This window comes from Bison bison, unplaced genomic scaffold (genome assembly GCF_000754665.1).
Source record: "Bison bison bison isolate TAMUID 2011002044 unplaced genomic scaffold, Bison_UMD1.0 scf7180017864508, whole genome shotgun sequence".
Taxonomy (NCBI): Eukaryota; Metazoa; Chordata; class Mammalia; order Artiodactyla; family Bovidae; genus Bison; species Bison bison.
The window spans coordinates 6,787,898-6,805,375 of record NW_011495064.1 but is presented as its reverse complement, the minus strand read 5'-3'; the positions used below and the strand labels follow the sequence as shown (position 1 = coordinate 6,805,375).

General features: G+C 46.3%; 1 protein-coding gene across 3 annotated transcripts in view; it reads left to right on the top strand.

The window, feature by feature from the left end:
* Positions 1-524: 524 nt before the first annotated feature.
* Positions 525-17,478, top strand: part of TBC1D8 (TBC1 domain family, member 8 (with GRAM domain)) — a 91,650-nt gene continuing 74,696 nt past the window's right edge. Inside the window, exon 1 of one of the 3 annotated variants that reach the window (XM_010829651.1) lies at positions 525-883. In XM_010829651.1, coding sequence (XP_010827953.1) covers positions 610-883 — 274 coding nt within the window. In that variant the 5' untranslated portion in view covers positions 525-609. The remainder of the gene's footprint in view (positions 884-17,478) is intronic. The other 2 variants (XM_010829650.1, XM_010829649.1) reach the window with 2 other exon arrangements.

The following is a 17,478-nucleotide window of genomic DNA, read 5'->3' as shown; positions in this document are numbered from 1 at the left end:
GATACAAATGAACGTATCTTCAAAACAATCTTGCAGACATAGAGAGCAGACTTGTGGTTGCCGAGGGGAGGGCGGGGTGTGGATTAGGAGTTTGGGGCTAGCAGATGGAAACTATGTGTAGAATGGATAGGGCAGGAATAGAGACGTGAGGTAGAGTGGATACAGTGAGGGAAAGAGAGGGCAGGACCAATTGAGAGAGTAGCCTTGACATACAATATACATTACCATATGTAATAGATAGCTAGTGGGAAGTTGCTCTAAAACACAGGGATCTCAGTCTGTGCTCTCTGACAACCTAGAGGGGTGGGAAGGGGGCTGGGTTGGAGGGAGGGAGGCTCACGAGGTTGGGGACATACGTATACTTATGGCTGATTCATGTTGTTGTACAGCAGAAACCAACACAACATTGTAAAGCAGTTATTCTCCATTTAAAAATAAATAAATTTAAAAAATGGACAAAATCTTGCTGAATAGCACAGGGAACTGTATTCAGTATCTTGTGATAAACCATGATGGAAAAGAATATGAAAAAGAGAAGTGTATATATGTAGACCTGAATCACTTTGCTGTACAGAATAAATCAACACATTATAAACCACCTATACTTCAATGAAATTTAACGAAAAAAGAGGCTGCTGGCGCTTGGAGTTACCGCCCCGCCTTCCCAGTGGGCTGCTGGCTGTCCGTGCCTGTGCTCACGCGTGCGTTGTCCTCTTGTCTCTTGAAGGTCGCCTGGTGGGTGCCCTGGACGCGGTGCTGGATTCCAACGCCCGGGTTGCTCCGTTCCGAATTCTGCTCCAGGTGCCCGGCTCCCAGGCGTATTCTCCCATAGCATGTGGTGAGTTACTGAGCGGATCGGACGTTTACTGGGCCGTGGCCACGGGTGAGTTTCATCCCAGGTGGAGCGTTCCCCACCTTGAGGTCTGAGCATGGGTGTCTGCATGGTGGTGATGCTTGAAGGTAACTCGCCGAACCTCATCCGCTGCTGTGAGCTCTCTGTTCCTTCTCTCAACCATCAGAAGCACGTGGTGGTTCTAAAGGCTGGACAGCCAGGTTGGACAGACGTTCCAGGTGGTGTGTGGTTCCCAGAGGAACCCAGCCGTTTTCTTTTCCGTCTTGTGTCTGACGTAACACTCACCCCAGGTGCGAGTGCACTCCATGACGGTGCCGGGGAAGTGCCCTGGGCTGGGTCTGCCTCAGGCCCGTCTTTGTCCTTGTTCCACTGTGCAGTGAATCCCTGGACAGCAGGGCTCTGCAGGAGTTTAGAAATCACCTTCCCATCCTCTCCGAGTTTCAGCTCCTCCCACACGCACCGTTCGGGGCTCTGCTGGGACACTCCCTCTGGGAATCATGGCATCGTGAGAAGCCCGTTCTGTTAAAAAACAAACCTGAGATGTGTCTTTTTATTTATTTATTTTTCAAACACCACAGAAACTTTATTCACACAATCCAGTGAGATTTCTGAACCTGTGCCATTGAAGCACGACAAGCCCTTTTCTCTCAGGCTTGTTGCTGACATGTAGATTAGCACAAACACAAGTTGAACTTACGCACTGTTGACAGATAACTCCTAGTCCCTATTTTAGTATTACCATCACAGGGACGCTCAAAGGGCAGTTGGTGAGATGTGTCTTTTTAATTACGCAAGTAATCTTCACACTTCAGAAATTGGAAAATGGGTAAGAAAGAAGGAGAAAGAAGTCATCTATAACCTCTTATCCAGGGTAATCACTCTCTGTCTACATGTGTTTCTATGCAGAGGTTTTCAGTTGTGTGTTTTTTTTCTCTTAAAGTGAAAGTGTTAGTCACTTGGTCATGTCCTACTCTTTGCAACACCATGGACTGTAGCCCTCCAGACTCCTCTGTCGATGGGATTCTTCAGGCATACTGAAGTGGGTTGCCATCCCCTTCTCCAGGGGATTTTCCTGACCGAGGGATTGAACCCTGATCTCCCACACTGCAGGCAGATTCTTGACTGTGTGAGCCACCAGGGAAGCCCACATTTTAGTAACTACTGTCAAATTTCAGTATCACCTTACATTCTCTAATGACATCGGATTACTTTTTTTCCTGGAAAAAATACAGGAAAGGATAAAGAAGAAAATTGTTGTCTTATACCCACCATTTATTACTAATGACTGTTAACATCTTGGAACTTTTTTTCCCAGCTTGTTTTGTTTGTTTTGGACAAATCAGTCTGTATTTGCATAAAGTGATAAAATGATTCATGCTCAATATAATCAATTAGCTCTGGAAAGTACAAAGAAAAAATATATTTTCTTCCCCCTCCACCTCCCCCAGCTCCACCAACATCCTAGCCAACCAACCTCCAGCGACACTGGTTGACAACATTTTTTCCTTCCTTTCTTTTGTCATTTTGTATTTATTGGCCATGCTGAGCTTGGTGCCCCCATCAAGCTCTAAGTCCTAACCACTGGACCACCAGGGAATTCCCAGCACCACTTTCTAAGGCAGCTACACAAGTCTGGGGAGACTTGGGAAGAACGGTAGATGGTGCAGCTTGTCCGCAGTGCCAGTTGACAACAAAAATATTGTTTTTAGTGGATTTCAGTAAAAGGAAAGATGCTGAAGTGAAATGAAAATACTATTAAACTTCAAAGAAATATCCCTCGAACCCTGAGTGCTGGCTTTCTAAAAGGTTCGTTGAAGGTCAAGGGGATAGATGTTCGAATGTGTGACGAGGTCAGAATTGTAGCTTTTGAAGACAGTGTTTCTACTTGGACAGAGTTCATTGACTGACCTCCTGAAGGACAAGGATGCTATCAGCTTTCTCATCCGTCCCCTGCTGCCCCAGGCTCTCATTTTAAAAAGTTATACTATTAATTGTACGCCGTGATTCTCATTCTGTTCGGTAACTGTGTTCCTCAACATTATTTGGCTCAGTTCTCTATGTAAATTGATTCAGGGCTTCCATCAGGTATGGTTTTCCCAATATAGCGTCTTTTATTTTGGCTACTTTCTTAGTTGGCTGTATTCCTGTTTTCTTTGCCTAACGATGTCTCACATGGTTGCAGCGCCCTGGTTGGGTACGATGGGTTCTGACCAGTCTCTGGGGCTTGGTGGCCATCACTTTGGGGTCTTGCAGTATTTCAGTGGCGAGGGGAGAAACCTCAGGCTGGTCTAATGCACCCAACCTCCCATCCCGCGTTCCCTACCTCCCACCTATGCATTGTGGGTGATGCGCTTTTCATGGGTATAACTGCTTTTTTTTAATCTCTGCGGTTTGGCGACATTAGTCACTTTAGTAACTCCCTTATAATCTGTTACTCCCCGGACCACTTTGTGTTACATTTTTCTGAAATTGCACGTGCTCTTCCAGGACTTAAGATTGCTTTCTTTAATCCTGTCAGAAAACTTTCTTAATATCATTCTGTGTATGTGTTACATTTTATATTCCGTTGATTGGATTTCCCACTTCAAGGACACTTTCTGTTGGACAGGTCTGTTTTTCATTTCTGCTTTTCGTTTTTTTGATGAAAAGAGATCTTTGATAAAAGAATTGACCGTACAGGAGCACTCCCCTTTCACAGTATTCCTTTTTACTTCTTACGTGCGTTTTTGATTATGCTGTTAGATTTCTTGGTTACAGCACTAAAGGGCAGAAAAAGGAATGAATATAAGGCAATGTTTCTTTTAGGTGCAGTAAGCTTGGGCTTCCCCTGACTCAGTGGTAAAGAATCTGCCTTCCAATGCAGGAGACGCTGGAGACCCACAGGAGACGTGGGTTTGATCCATGAGTTGGGAAGACACTCTGGAGGAGAGCATGGCAACCCACTCCAGTATTCTTGTCTGAAATGTCCTGTGGACAGAGAAGCCTGGCGGCTGCGGTCCACGGGGTCACAGAGCGGGACTGAGCGACTGAGCACACACAGTAGTAGTGTGTTAGGAATGCTGTGCTTTTCTCGATCTGTCCTTTTCAGCTGCACTCTGCATGCTGGGTGTATAGTCCTTTCCTCTAAGGGAATTCTGTTTTCAGCAGTGTTTCCCAGACTCTGCTGCCGTTAACTGACCTACTAATTTTGTTGATGTGTGGTTTTAAAAAAATAAATAATTTAAGTGAGCAATTTGGCCGTGTGGGGTCTTAGCTGTGGCCCTCGGGATCTTCACTGCATCACGCACGATCTTCCGTTGTGGTATCGCAGCACGCAGGCTCAGTAGTTGCCGGAGGCAGGATCTTAGTTCTCCGACCAGGGGTCAAACCTGCACCCCCTGCTTTGCAAGGTGGATTCATAACCCCTGGACTACCAGGGAAGTCCCCATGTAGTCAGTGGTCTTGATCCTCAGTTCGTTTTCTTAGGTCTCCAGTCTCCCACTGTATCTGTAATCTCTCCATCTCATTTTTGAGCTCTTGTTTCATTGAACACACGTTTCTGTTACATCATCTTGGGGCGTGAAGGCTTCGTGGGCATCTCCTCCTCCTCCTTTTCCTCCAGGACACTGAGCACCTCATTCATCTCTCTCCATCCCCTTGTGGTCGGCGATTTTGCTTGGTTGCTGTGCTGTTTGTCCCCTTTCTTGCTCACGCTTGGAAATGGTTCTCCTACACTGTGTAAGCATTAATACAGTGACTGTGGCATTTTGATGTGTATTTTGGGGACAGAGCAGGGCGGGGGGCTGGTGTACTGCTGGCCAGGACGAGGGGTGGGAGGGGCAAGACCCTGTCCTCTTCTCCCGAGTCTCCCTGATTCCTCTCCTCTGCCCCAGGCAGGGGAGGTGGTCTTGCCCTAGGATTTGGACTTCTGATGAGAACGTTTGGAGTTTTGTCTCCTGCTAGATGGACCTTTCGAAGAAGGCAATGGCACCCCACTCCAGTACTCTTGCCTGGAAAATCCCATGGACAGAGGAGCCTGGTAGGCTGAAGTCCATGGGGTCGCTAGGAGTCGGACACGACTGAGCGACTTCACTTTTACTTTTCACTTTCATGCACTGGAGAAGGAAATGGCAACCCACTCCAGTGTTCTTGCCTGGCGAATCCCAGGGACGGGGGAGCCTGGTGGGCTGCCGTCTCTGGGGTCGCACAGAGTCGGACATGACTGAAGTGACTTAGCAGCAGCAGCAGCAGATGGACCTCTGGGGAGTCACCAGTGGGGGGACTTAGTGCACAAGCCTGCTTGGGTCCTGAGACCACATGGCCCTGCAGGTCCACAGGAGCCAGTCTGGGCTCCACGGTCACGCAGTGTCATGCTTGATGGTGACACAGTGCTCAGCCTTTGCCTGTAGCTAGATTTACTCATCCAGACCTTTACTAGACACTTAATTGGCTCTGATTTTTATCTATTTTATAAACCTAAACGAGCATCCAGACACTTAAATATTTCAGGCCATCCCTGAAGTCCTCTCATCTGAAACATTTGATGCTTGTCTTGTACCAGACCTGTGCTGGGTGCCGGGATTCCTGGGTGAGGGTGTGAGAGGTGGTTTCCTCTCCCTGACCTTCTTGGGTCATGGGGAGTCAGAGAGCTGACCTGGAAATGGCAGGTACAGGTGGAAAAGGGCAAGGAAAGCACGAGAGGCCAGGCCCCCGGGGGAACCCACGTACAAGCACACCTCGTTTTACTGCGCTTTACTGTGCTCTGTAAACGTTGCATTTTTTACCAGTTAACGAGGCTGATCACATGGTTTCGTTGTGGTGCTGGAGAAGACGCTTCAGAGTCCCTTGGCCAGCAAGGAGATCGAACCAGTCAATCCAAAAGGAGATCAACCCTGAATATTCATTGGAAGGACTGGTGCTGAAGCTGAAACTCCAATATTTTGGTCACTTGATGAGAAGAGCGGACTCATTGGAAAAGACCCTGATGCTGGGAAGACTGAGGGCAGGAGGAGAAGGGGATGACAGAGAGCGAGATGGTTGGATGGCGTCACTGACTCAATGGACATGTGTGCTAAATCGCTTCAGTCGTGTCTGACTCTTTGTGACACTGTGGACTGTAGCCCGCCAGGCTTCCCTGTCCATGGGATCCTCCAGGCAAGAATATTGGAGTGAGTTGCCATTTCCTCCTCCAGGGGATCTTCCCAAACCAGGGATGGAACCCACGTCTCTTATGTCTCCTGCGTCGGTAGGCATGCTCTTCACCCCTAGTGCCACCTGGGAAGCCCTGAGTTTGAGCAAAGTCTGGGAGGTGAGTGAAGAACAGGGAATCCTGGCGTGCTGCAGTCCATAGGGTTGCAAAGAGTTGGACACAACTGAGCGATTGAACAACGACCGTTGTGAAGGACAAATCAATCCGTGCCATTTTCCAACACCGTTTGTTCACTTTGTGTCTCTGTGTTACCTTTCGGTAACTCTGTCAGTATTTCAGACTTTTCCTTATTGTATTTTGTTACAGTGATCCGTCATCAGTGATCTTTGATGTGACTGTGATAGATTGCTGACTTGCTGAAGACTTGGATGATGGTTAGCTTTTTCGTAGTAATAAAGTATTTTTTAAACTAAGCCATGTACATTGTTTATTTAGATACAATGCTATTGCACACTTAATAGACTACAGTGTAGTAGAAACATAACTTTTATAGGTACCATAAAATAAAAAAAATTCATGAGCCTCCCTTTATTGTGATGTTTGCTTTACTGCAGTGGTCTGAACCCGGCCCACAGTATCTCTGGGGTGTGCCTGTAGTAAGGAATTATTGCATTCAATGGATAACGTTTATAAGGCCGTTTATATGTGTATTCCCAAATTACCTGCTATAAAGATTGCAGCAGTTAACACTGGCTGCCTACCCCCTAGCAGTGTGGTTGTCCTGAGCACATTTAATTCCTGGAACATTCTTTCTCTTGAACCAAGATCTGCTTCCTTGAACTATAAAAAGAATAAAACAATGCCCTTTGCAGCAACATGGATGGGCCTAGAGATTATCATACTAAGTGAAGTCAGAGAAAGTCAAATATCGTATGATATCACTTATATGTTGTTGCTCTTGTTCAGTCGCTAAGCTGTGTCCAACTCTTTGCAACACCACGCACTATAGCCAGCCTGGCTCCCCTGTCCTTCAGTATCTCCCAGACTTTGCTCAGATTCATGTTCATTGAGTCAATGATGCTATCTCACCATCTCATCCCTTGCCACCCCCTTCTCTTTTTGCCTTCAATCTTTCCCAGCATCAGGGTCTTTTCCAATGAGTTGAGTTTTCACTTCAGGTGGCCAAAGTATTAGAGTTTCAGCATCAGTCCCTCCAGTGAATATTCAGGGTCGATTTCCTTTAGGATTGACTGGTTTGATCTCCTTGCTGGTCAAGGGACTTTCAAGAGTCTTCCTCAACACCACAACTGAAAGCATCAGTGTGAAATCTGAAAAAGTGGTACAAATGAGCTTGTTTATAAAACAGAAATAGATTCACAGACAAACTTAGGATTACCAAAGGGGAAGGGGGGTAGATGAATTAGGAGTTTGGCATATTAACATATGCACACTACTATATATAAAATAAGCAACAAGGACCTCGACTTAATACTCTGTGCAACCTATATGGGAAAAGGATCTGAAAAAGAATGAATACAAGCCTATATGTATAACTGACTCAGTTTGCTATACACTAGAAACTAACACAACATTTTAAGTCAACTATTTGTTGTTCAGTTGCTAAGTCATGTCCAGCTGTTTGCGACCCCATGGCCTGCAGCACACCAGACTCCCCTGTCTTCCACTATCTCTTGGGGTTAGGTGGAATTCACGTCTGTTGCGTCAGTGATGCCATCCAACCATCTCACCTCTGTCCTCCCCTTCTTCTCCTGCCCTCAGTCTTTCCCAGCATCAGTCTTTCCCAATGAGTCAGCTCTTTGCAGCAGATGGCCTAAGTATTGGAGCTTCAGCGTCAGCATCAATCAACTATACTCCAGTTAAAAAACGATTTTAGAAAGGTCTGCTTCCTTTGGTTTCCACTTGACTGGGGGCTCGCCTTGGGCCTGACCTATGGCGAGTTAGAGAGGCGCCACCTTCGTCTGTCCTCTTGCCCACTGAAGGTCTGAGTAGGCAATTGTTTGTTCGGGTGCCCTTTGCTCGGGTAAGGGAGGGGGCACTGGGGTGGAGATTTATCTCAGGCCTGTGGTATTGATTTAGGTACTCAGGTCTCTTTCCGGGAGCCCCTTGGGCATCTTGTGCTGTGATATTGATTCACCATGTTTAATATTTTATTGTGTCTTGAGCCCTGAGAAAGGCTCCGTGCCCAGGGTCTCTTGTCTCAGATGAAGCACAAACAAGAGCTGTAGGAAGGGCCTGGGCGGCACTGGGACGTGGTCAGAACAGGAAGTGCGGCCCGAGGGGGTGATTTATGTCTTCACTTGTCTCTGGCTGCTCCCAGGGCAGTGCAGGGGGTGGGGGGTGATTCTTGAGGATAAGAGTCTCTCTGTCTCTTTTTTTTTTAAAGCAGAGGTGGAAGAGCTGGGTAGGTGATTTTGTGGGTGAACATGATTATCACTTGGCAGCAGAGATCTGTGGATGGTGTGGGAAGAGAGAGAAGTTCCTATTATTATTACTTTGTTAACTTGCATGGATTGACGAATCCCAAGGCATTGGTGGTGTTGTTTTGGATCCCAAGGCTCTATAATCACTACTGGTTTCAGCAGACAGAAGAGAAGGTACATTGTGAGGGTAGTTATGAGTTCTTTCGAGGGTGCTGGCAGAGATGTGTGCCCTGTCATTTGGATCAGAACTCAGATGTCCCCCTCCTGCCCAGAGAGGCCTCCCCAGGACCCCCTGCCAACCACCTCCTCAGTTCTGGCTCCCTTGTCCCTGTAGCACTTGGCTCTACTAATGTTTCCCTTTTATTTAAGTGCTTGGTCCCTAATGAAAATAGTTTTCTCAGAGTGGTGCTCACTGCTGACCCTCAGTGCCCAGAGCAGAGTCTGGCGTGTGGGTGAATGATGGGTCAGGTACATAAGAGAAAGTCAAGGGCTCAGGAGTCAAGACCACTGTCCATAAGGAGGGTAAGGGAGGTGGTGCATGTCACCACTGATAAAGTGTCTCGGGTCTTTTCTGAGAAGCCAAGGCCAGGGATGGTCCAGGGCTGTGCGGGGCCTGAGTCTGAGCTCTGTGGCCAGCCACCAGGACCATTGCACAGTAGATCTTGGAGCAAAGGGTCTTGCTTCCTGTCTTTAAAAAGATTTTTTTTTATTGTGGTTAAATATAAAATTGATTAGCTTCAACATTGTGTTTTTTTTTACATTATGGTTTATCACAGGATATGGAATACAGTTCCCTGGGCTATACATAGTAGGACCTTGTAGTTTATCCATCCTATATATAATAGTTTGCATTAACTCTTAGTTTGTATTAAGAGTTGTACCAAACTCTTAGTACAATAATTTGTAGATTCATCCATGTTGCCGCAAATGACATTATTTCATTCTCTCTTTTTGTGTGGCTGAATAGTATTCCATTGTATATATATATACACATCACATCTTCTTTATCATTCATGTGTTGATGGACACTTCATTTGCCTCTGTATCTTGGCTACTGTGAATAGTCCAGCTTAGCCATTTTTTAAAAAAATGCTTATTTGGCTGTACTGGGTCTTAGCTGTGGCATGGGAGATCTAGTTCCCTGCTGCTACTGCTAAGTCACTTCAGTCGTGTCCGACTCTGTGTGACCCCATAGATGGCAGCCCACCAGGCTTCCCGTCCCTGGGATTCTCCAGGCAAGGACACTGGAGTGGGTTGCCATTTCCTTCTCCAATGCATGAAAGGGAAAAGTGAAAGTGAAGTCACTCAGTCGTGTCCGACCCTCAGCGACCCCATGGACTGCAGCCCACCAGGCTCCTCCGTCCATGGGATTTTCCAGGCAAGAGTACTGGAGTGGGGTGCTGTTGCCTTCTCCGAGTTCGCTGACCAGGGATCAAGCCTGGGACCGCTGCACTGGGAGCGTGGAGTCTTAGCCCCTGAACCACCAGGGGGGTCCCAGCGTAACCGTTTTTAAGTGTACATTTCAGAGCATTAAGCACACTCTTAGTGCTGTGCTGCCATTGCCACTGTGCATCTCGAGGATTTACAGATGGAAACTCTGTGCCCATTAAGCACTAACTCCCCATTCCTTCATCCCCCTGGCCCCAGAAACAACCATTCTGCTTCCTGTCTCCAGGACTTTGATGACCTTAGGAGCTTCATGTAAGTGGACTCATGCAGTATGTGTCCTCTGTGTCTGGCTGACTTCACGGGCATAATGTCCTCGAGGTTCATCCATGTCAGAACCTGGAGACAAATTAGGAAATCATCTGCAAATGACTTAAAAGTGCAAAATGGAAAAAAAAGTTCATTGATGTCATGGCGTGTGTCGGAGTTTCCTTCCTTTTGAGGCTGAATACCGTGTGTCTGCTTTCTTTTTGAAATCAGATGCACAGCGATCGGCGCGTGACTTGAAACCAAGCGCGTGGTGTGAAGAACCAGGAGAGGTGACTGCCAGGAGCCAGGTCCTAGGCAGAGGCTGGAGGGGAGGGGAACCGCAGGCAGAGGAGACGGGGGGGGCAGGGTCCAGCCTGCAGGTAGGGGTCAGCCTCTGAGTTGATGCCTGGGCTGTGAAGAGCTTTTCAGGGCCCTGGAGGAACAGGGAAGTGTTGCTATTTCTCTGTGTCCTGTGGTCTGAGCCATGCTTTGTCCTGTGATGAGTCCAGGCCACGCCAGGCTGTGAGGTACCGATGTATTATTCCATGTCCCTGTGGGTAGGGGCTTCTCAGAGCTATGGCTGCGTTACCCACACACACATTTTATTTTTGACTGTGGCCCTACACATAGAGTTAGTGGGTTTTGCCTGTTTTTAGGAAACGGAAGATATCCAGGAAAGACTCCGGGTGATGTGCCTGGACTATTGCAGGAGTTGAATGGATGGGGCAGTAATTTGATGTCAGTTCATTGAGATCGGGGGTGGGCTATCTCTTCTGGTGACTGACAGAGGACTTGCTGTGCTTAGAGGCACCCAGGATGCTGTCCTGCCAGGAGCACTCAGGAGAAGCTCATCAAACCTTTGTACATGTGGCTTGTTTTTCTCTTTTTTAATTGAGGTATAGTCACTTTATAGTCAGAGAAGGCAATGGCACCCCACTCTAGTACTCTTGCCTGGAAAATCCCATGGGCCGAGGGGCCTGGTGGGCTGCAGTCCATGGGGTTGCAAAGAGTTGGACATCACTGAGCGACTTTGCTTTCACTTTTCACTTTCACACATTGGAGAAGGAAATGGCAACGCACTCCAGTGTTCTTGCCTGGAGAATCCCGGGGACGGGGGAGCCTGGTGGGCTGCCGTCTATGGGGTCGCACAGAGTCGGACACGACTGAAGCGGCTCAGCAGCAGCAGAGTCACTTTACAATGCTGTGTTATTTTCTGCTGTAGCAGGAAGTGAATCAGCCGTATGTTTCCATAGATCCCGTCCCTCTTGGACCCCCGTCCACCCCATCCCACCTGTCCTGGTCACCACAGAGCTCTGAGCTGAGTTCCCTGAGCTGCACAGCTGCCTCCCGTCAGTTATCTGTTTTACACATGGTGCTGTGTGTGCATCAGTCCTAAACTCCCAGTTCATCCCACCGCTGTGCCCACACACTCGTGCTCTACATCTGCATCTCTGTTCCTGCCCTACACATAGCTCCATCGGCACTGTTTTTCTAGATTCCACATATATGCAGTAATATATATCTGTTTTTCTCTGACTTGCTTCACTCTGTATAACAGACTCTAGGTCCATCCACGACTCTACAAACGACCCAATTTCATTCCTTTCTATGGCGGAGTAATATTCCAGTGTATATATGCACCACATCTTCTTTATCTAGTCATCAGTCGATGGAATTTCAGGTGGCCTCTTATAATGCTTGTGTCCTTGTGGTCTGCCTGTGGTCCGCAGAGTGCCTGGCTAGTGTTGTGACTGTTTATGACGGCGTCGGGCAATGTTTTCGTGTTCTGTGTTCCCAGCAAGGTCTGGAAATGAAGGAGAGCAGGAAAACAGAAGAAACAGAGCCAAGCGGTAGCAGCTGAGAGAGGGGATGCTGTGACAGCCCCGCCCACCGTCGGAGTATAGATTTCCCAGCAGATGGGGGTTGGGGGGATGGGGTCCCATCCAGGTAGGCAGCGGCACCCCTGCATCACGGGAGCAGGTGTGTGTGTGTAGTTTGAGGAAAACTTGGTTAATATTTTGGGTTTGGAAAATTTAAAAACAAGCTGATTTTTGAAATTTTAGGGATCATGAATGGAAGCTGTATAGCATAGAGGCATATACACTACCATATGTAAAATAGATAGCCAGTGGAAATTTGCTGTGTGACTCAGGGAACTCAAACTGGGGTTCTGTAACAATCTAGAGGGGTGGGAAAGGGAGGGAGGTTCAAGAGGGAGGGGACCTGTGTACACCGATGGCTGATTCATGTCGATGTATGGCAGAAATCAAACTAGTATTGTAAAACAATCATCCTTCAATTAAAAATAAATTTTAAAACAAGGAAGCTGTGGCATTTTTTGTTAACAAATGGTGGGATGTGTTTTATAAGAAGTGAGAATGGCAAGTGTGATGCTTTCTGGTTTAAACAAAATCCCTTTCCCGAATGTTCCTCATCTGGGCCAGAATAATTAATTATTGGCCCTGGGGAGGGAAAATGCAGCATACGGGCTCCTGGTGACTTGCCGGGGCCATGCCTCATGTCAGGGGGACACCACACCCTCTGCCCCACCCCCACCCCGCCAAATGGAGGCTCTTAACGGAATGCTCCGTCTGTGTTCTTTCTGCCGTGTCGACGCTTATCTCTGCCCTTGACCATGGCTGGCGTTTTAGTTTCTTGTCTTCTGCATCACTGTTTGCTTTGTCTTTGGAGAGAGAGTTTTATTACGGGAGGAAATGTTCCAGGGCGGATCAGATTCGTGTCTGGTTGACCTTTGTGCCCGGGCAGCCGCGGAAGTGCCGCCAGCCAGGTCGTTTTTCAAGAACAGAACTTGCTGTGCACTTCAAGGCAAGCCTGGGAGGCAGCCCTGCAGGAGGGAGGCTTCAGAACTGGGTTTTGTGTGCACCTCCTAAGGTCACGCAGGATGAGTGGTCACGCTTGGTTTTGGTTGCCTGCGATTTCTGAGAACAGCACTGGCTGGCCTTTTCCACATGGATTTACACTTGGAAGTGACCCATGGGGGCCCTGGCTGACATTTGTCTTTTGTTGGGAAGCATCCATCACTTGGCTTTTACAATTTCCAATGAAATAATTTTGTTTATGTTCAAATAATGAAACTCCCCGAAGATGTTCTCCCATTAGGGATGTGTTTATTGTTACTTAAAAAAGCCGGCAAGTGCTGAGTCTGACTTTCCGACTTAGTGAATTTGGATGTCAGAAGGCATTTTTGTAAAATGCTTTTAAACTGGGGAGGTTGTTGGAGATCTCACGGTTTTCTGAGTTTTCTCTTTTGGGTTAGCTCCTTTTCTGAAATGTATAGAAAGAGTAGATCACTGTTGTACGGTAAGAACTAACATAGTGTTGTAGTCAGTTATGCTTAAAAAACAAACTCATGGAAAAAGAGATCAGATTCGTGGTTACCAGAAGTGGCGGGGGGGGGGGGAGGGGGTCTTGAAAGAAGGTGGTCAAAAGGTACAAACTTCTGGTTATAAGAAATAAATACTAGGGATGTAATGTACAACATGATATGTATCATTATGTATAATGATAATATATGAAATATATAAAAATATATAGATGAAAGTTTTAAAGATAGTAAATCCTAAGAATTCTCATTAGAAGGAAAACTTTTTGTGTTTCTTTTATTTTGTATCTATATGAGATGAAGGAGCACTAAACTTGTGATATTCATTTCATGATGTATGTTACCAGATGTAACACAGATAATTTTGCTGTGCATCTTAAATTTATACAGTGCTTTATGTCAATTATATCTCAGTAAAACTGGGAGGAAAAAATAGCCCCTTTTCTCCCTCTTGTAATAATCCTTTTGCACAAAGTTTATTCTTACTTTAAAATTCTGATTTTTTTAATTTAACGTACTTCAGAATAAATATTGCCTAAACAAAAAAACATAAAGTTTTTAAGCTGGAAATCAAACTTTTCTCTAGGATTTTTACACGTTGCCTAACTTCTGCACAAAGAGTAGGGAGGTTCGGATTGACGTATATACACTATCGATTCTATATATAAAATAGACAAAGAGGGCTTCCCCGGTGGCTCAGACGGTAAAGAGTCTGTTTGCAGTGCAGGAGACCTGGGTTTGATCCCCGGGTTGGGAAGATCCCCTGGAGGAGGAAATGGCTACCCACTGCAGTATTCTTGCCTGGAGAATTCCATGAACAGAGGAGCCTGGCGAGCTACAGTCTATGGGGTCACAAGAGTCGGACACGGCTGAGCGAGTAACACACACACACACACACACAGTGAGAACCCACTGTATGGCACAGGGAACTCTATACTCAGTGCTCTCTGGTGACCTAAATGAGAAGGAAATCCAAAAAAGAGGGGATCTACATATGTGTATGGCTGATTCGCTTTGCTGTACAGAAGAATAGAACACAACATTGTAAAGCAGCTGTACTCCAAAAAAAACAAAAAAGAAACCATCTGGAGGGGATCTTAGCAAGCATTCAGTTCCGTCTATTCCATTTCAGTGGATGAGTAGAGACGGACTGAAGCAGCTCAGTTTCCAAGTATGGTGACTTTGGTAAATGAGTTTTATTCACTGACTCCTAGATGGTCAATGGAGACAGCAGAGTGAGAGAGCAGAAGCCTCCTCATGCACATGGAGTCTAGAGTGCTCCTTCCCTGTGGGACTTAGGGGTCTGTCTGGGTATGTCCTCGTCCTTAGGTCACGCTGACTTCACAACAGAAGCTGTCACTGTCCCCGAGGGCTCACTTCTTTGACATCTGCTAGAACCTTGCATGTCTGAGTGGTCTGGGGCTGGGGAGTGATGTGCATTTAAAATATACGAAGGAAATTCAGAGACTGTATAATTTTCTGCCCCATTTTCTTATCCTGCTTTCACTTCTGATTTTACAAAATATATGCACAGGTGGAGGTTAATTATCCAGACTTATGCCTTTTGGCGGAGAAGGCAATGGCACCTCACTCCAGTACTCTTGCCTGGAAAATCCCATGGACGGAGGAGCCTGGTAGGCTGCAGTCCATGGGGTCGCTAAGAGTCGGATATGACTGAGCAACTTCACTTTCACTTTTCACTTTCATGCATTGGAGAAGGAAATGGCCACCCACTCCAGTGTTCTTGCCTGGAGAATCCCAGGGACGGGGGAGCCTGGTGGGCTGAAGCGACTTAGCAGCAGCAGTAGCAGCAGCATGCCTTTTGGAGAAAATTGAAGTATAGTTGATGTACAGTGATTCATGTGTACAGCAAAATAATTCAGTTAGTTTTGTTGTTCAGTTGCTAAGTTGTGTCTGATTCCTTGCGACCCTGTGGACTGCAGCATGCCAGGCTTCCCTGTCCTTCACTCTCTCCTGGAGTTTGCTCAAACTTGTGTCCATTGAGTGAATGATGCCATCCAACAATCTTATCCACTGTTGCCCCCTTCTTTTCCTGCCCTCAGTCTTTCCCAGAATCAGGGATTAATTCAGTATTAATTCAGTTAATACAGGTATATATTATTTTTCAGATTCTTTTCCATTATAGGTTATTACAGGATATTGAATATAGCTCCCTGTGCTATAAAGTAGGTCCTTATTGTTTATTTTTTATATTGTAGTGTGTATCTATTAATCCCAAATTCCTAGTTTATCCCTCCTTTCTCCTTTCACTAACTGTAAGTTTGTTTTCTATGTGAGTCTGTCTCTGTTTTGTAAATAAGTTAATTTCTGTCATTTTTTTCCCTAGATTCCCCATATAAGTGATGGCATATTTATCTTTCTCTCTTGACTTACTTCACTTAGTATGATAACCTCTAGGTCCATTGATGTTTCTGCAGATGGCATTAGTTCATTCTTTTTTATGGCTTAGTAATATTCCACTGTGTATATGTGCCACATGAACAGTTAGGTTGCTTCCATGTCTTGGCTATTGCGAATAGCGCTGCTGTGAACACTAGATGCATGTATCATTTTGAATTCGAGTTTTTGTCTGTTCTGGATAGGTGCCTGGGAGTGGGATTGCTGGGTCATGTGGTAGCCCTGTTTCTAGGTTTTTGAGGCACCTCTGCACTGTTTTCCATAGTAGCTGAACCAGTTTACATTCCCATCAGCTGTGTAGGAGGCTTCCCTTTTCTCTGCATCTTCTCCAGTTCAGTTCAGTCGCTCAGTCGTGTCCGACTCTTTGTGACCCCATGGACTGCAGCACGCCAGGCCTCCCTGTCCGTCACCAACTCCCGGAGTTCACCCAAACTCATGTCTGTTGAGTCGATGATGCTATCCAACCATCTCATCCTCTGTCGTCCCCTTCTCCTCCTGCCCTCAATCTTTCCCAGCATCAGGGTCTTTTCAAATGAGTCAGCTCTTCGCTTGAGGTGGCCAAAGTATTGGAGTTTCAGCTTCAGCATCAGTCCTTCCAATGAATATTCAGGACTGATCTCCTTTAGAATGGACTGGTTGGATCTCTTTGCAGTCTAAGGGACTCTCAAGAGTCTTCTCCAACACCACAGATGAAAAGCGTCAATTCTTCAGCACTCAGCTTTCTTTATAGTCCGTCTTCTCCAGCATTTATTATCTGTAGACTTTGGAACGATGGCCATTCTGACGGGCGTGCGGTGGTGCCTCATTGTCGTTTGATTTGCGTTTCTCTTACAATTGGTAATGTTGGTCCTTTTTTCCTGTATCTGTTGGCTATCTGTATGTCTTCTTTGGAGAAATGTCTTCTTAGGTATTCTGTCATGCTTTTCTGTTAAAATGTTTTAAATCTTTACTCTAAAGGTTTTCAAACATGCCCCAAAGTAGTTATGTTTATAATGGTGTACTGACACCCTCCGGGCCCTTTATGCAGGTTTGTTATGATCGAGGTTTGCCCACCTTGCTTTCTCTCTTACTCTCTGAATCTTTTTTCCCCTGCTGATGTATTTTAAGGCAAATCCTGAAATAATATTCCACCCCTATATATTTTAGTGAACATCTCTGAATCTGGGGCCATTCCTTGTCACTGCAGTAGCATCGATAAACTGATAGAGGAGACTGAGCTCCTTGCTGTCAGCTACACTCCTTACAGACATGGGCTTCTGGCTGCTCCCACATCCCCCCGTGGATCTGGTTGTTCTCGTGTGTTCAACCAGAAACACGCTGCTCGTTTGATTGTTGTGTCTCATATCTTTTTAAAGAAGCATTTGTTTTGTTCTTCGGCTGCGTCAGGTCCTAGGCGCATGCACGCAGGCTTCTTGCTCCTGCTCAGGCCCCAAAGCGTGTGGGCTCAGGAGTTGCAGCACGCACGATTAGTTGCCCAGTTGCCTGTGGAATCTTAATTAGGGCTCGAACTTGCATCCCCTGCATTGCAAGGCAGATTCTTAACCACTGGACCACCAGGGAAGTCCCTCTTCTATCTTTTTTAGTCAAGAAGGTCTCCATC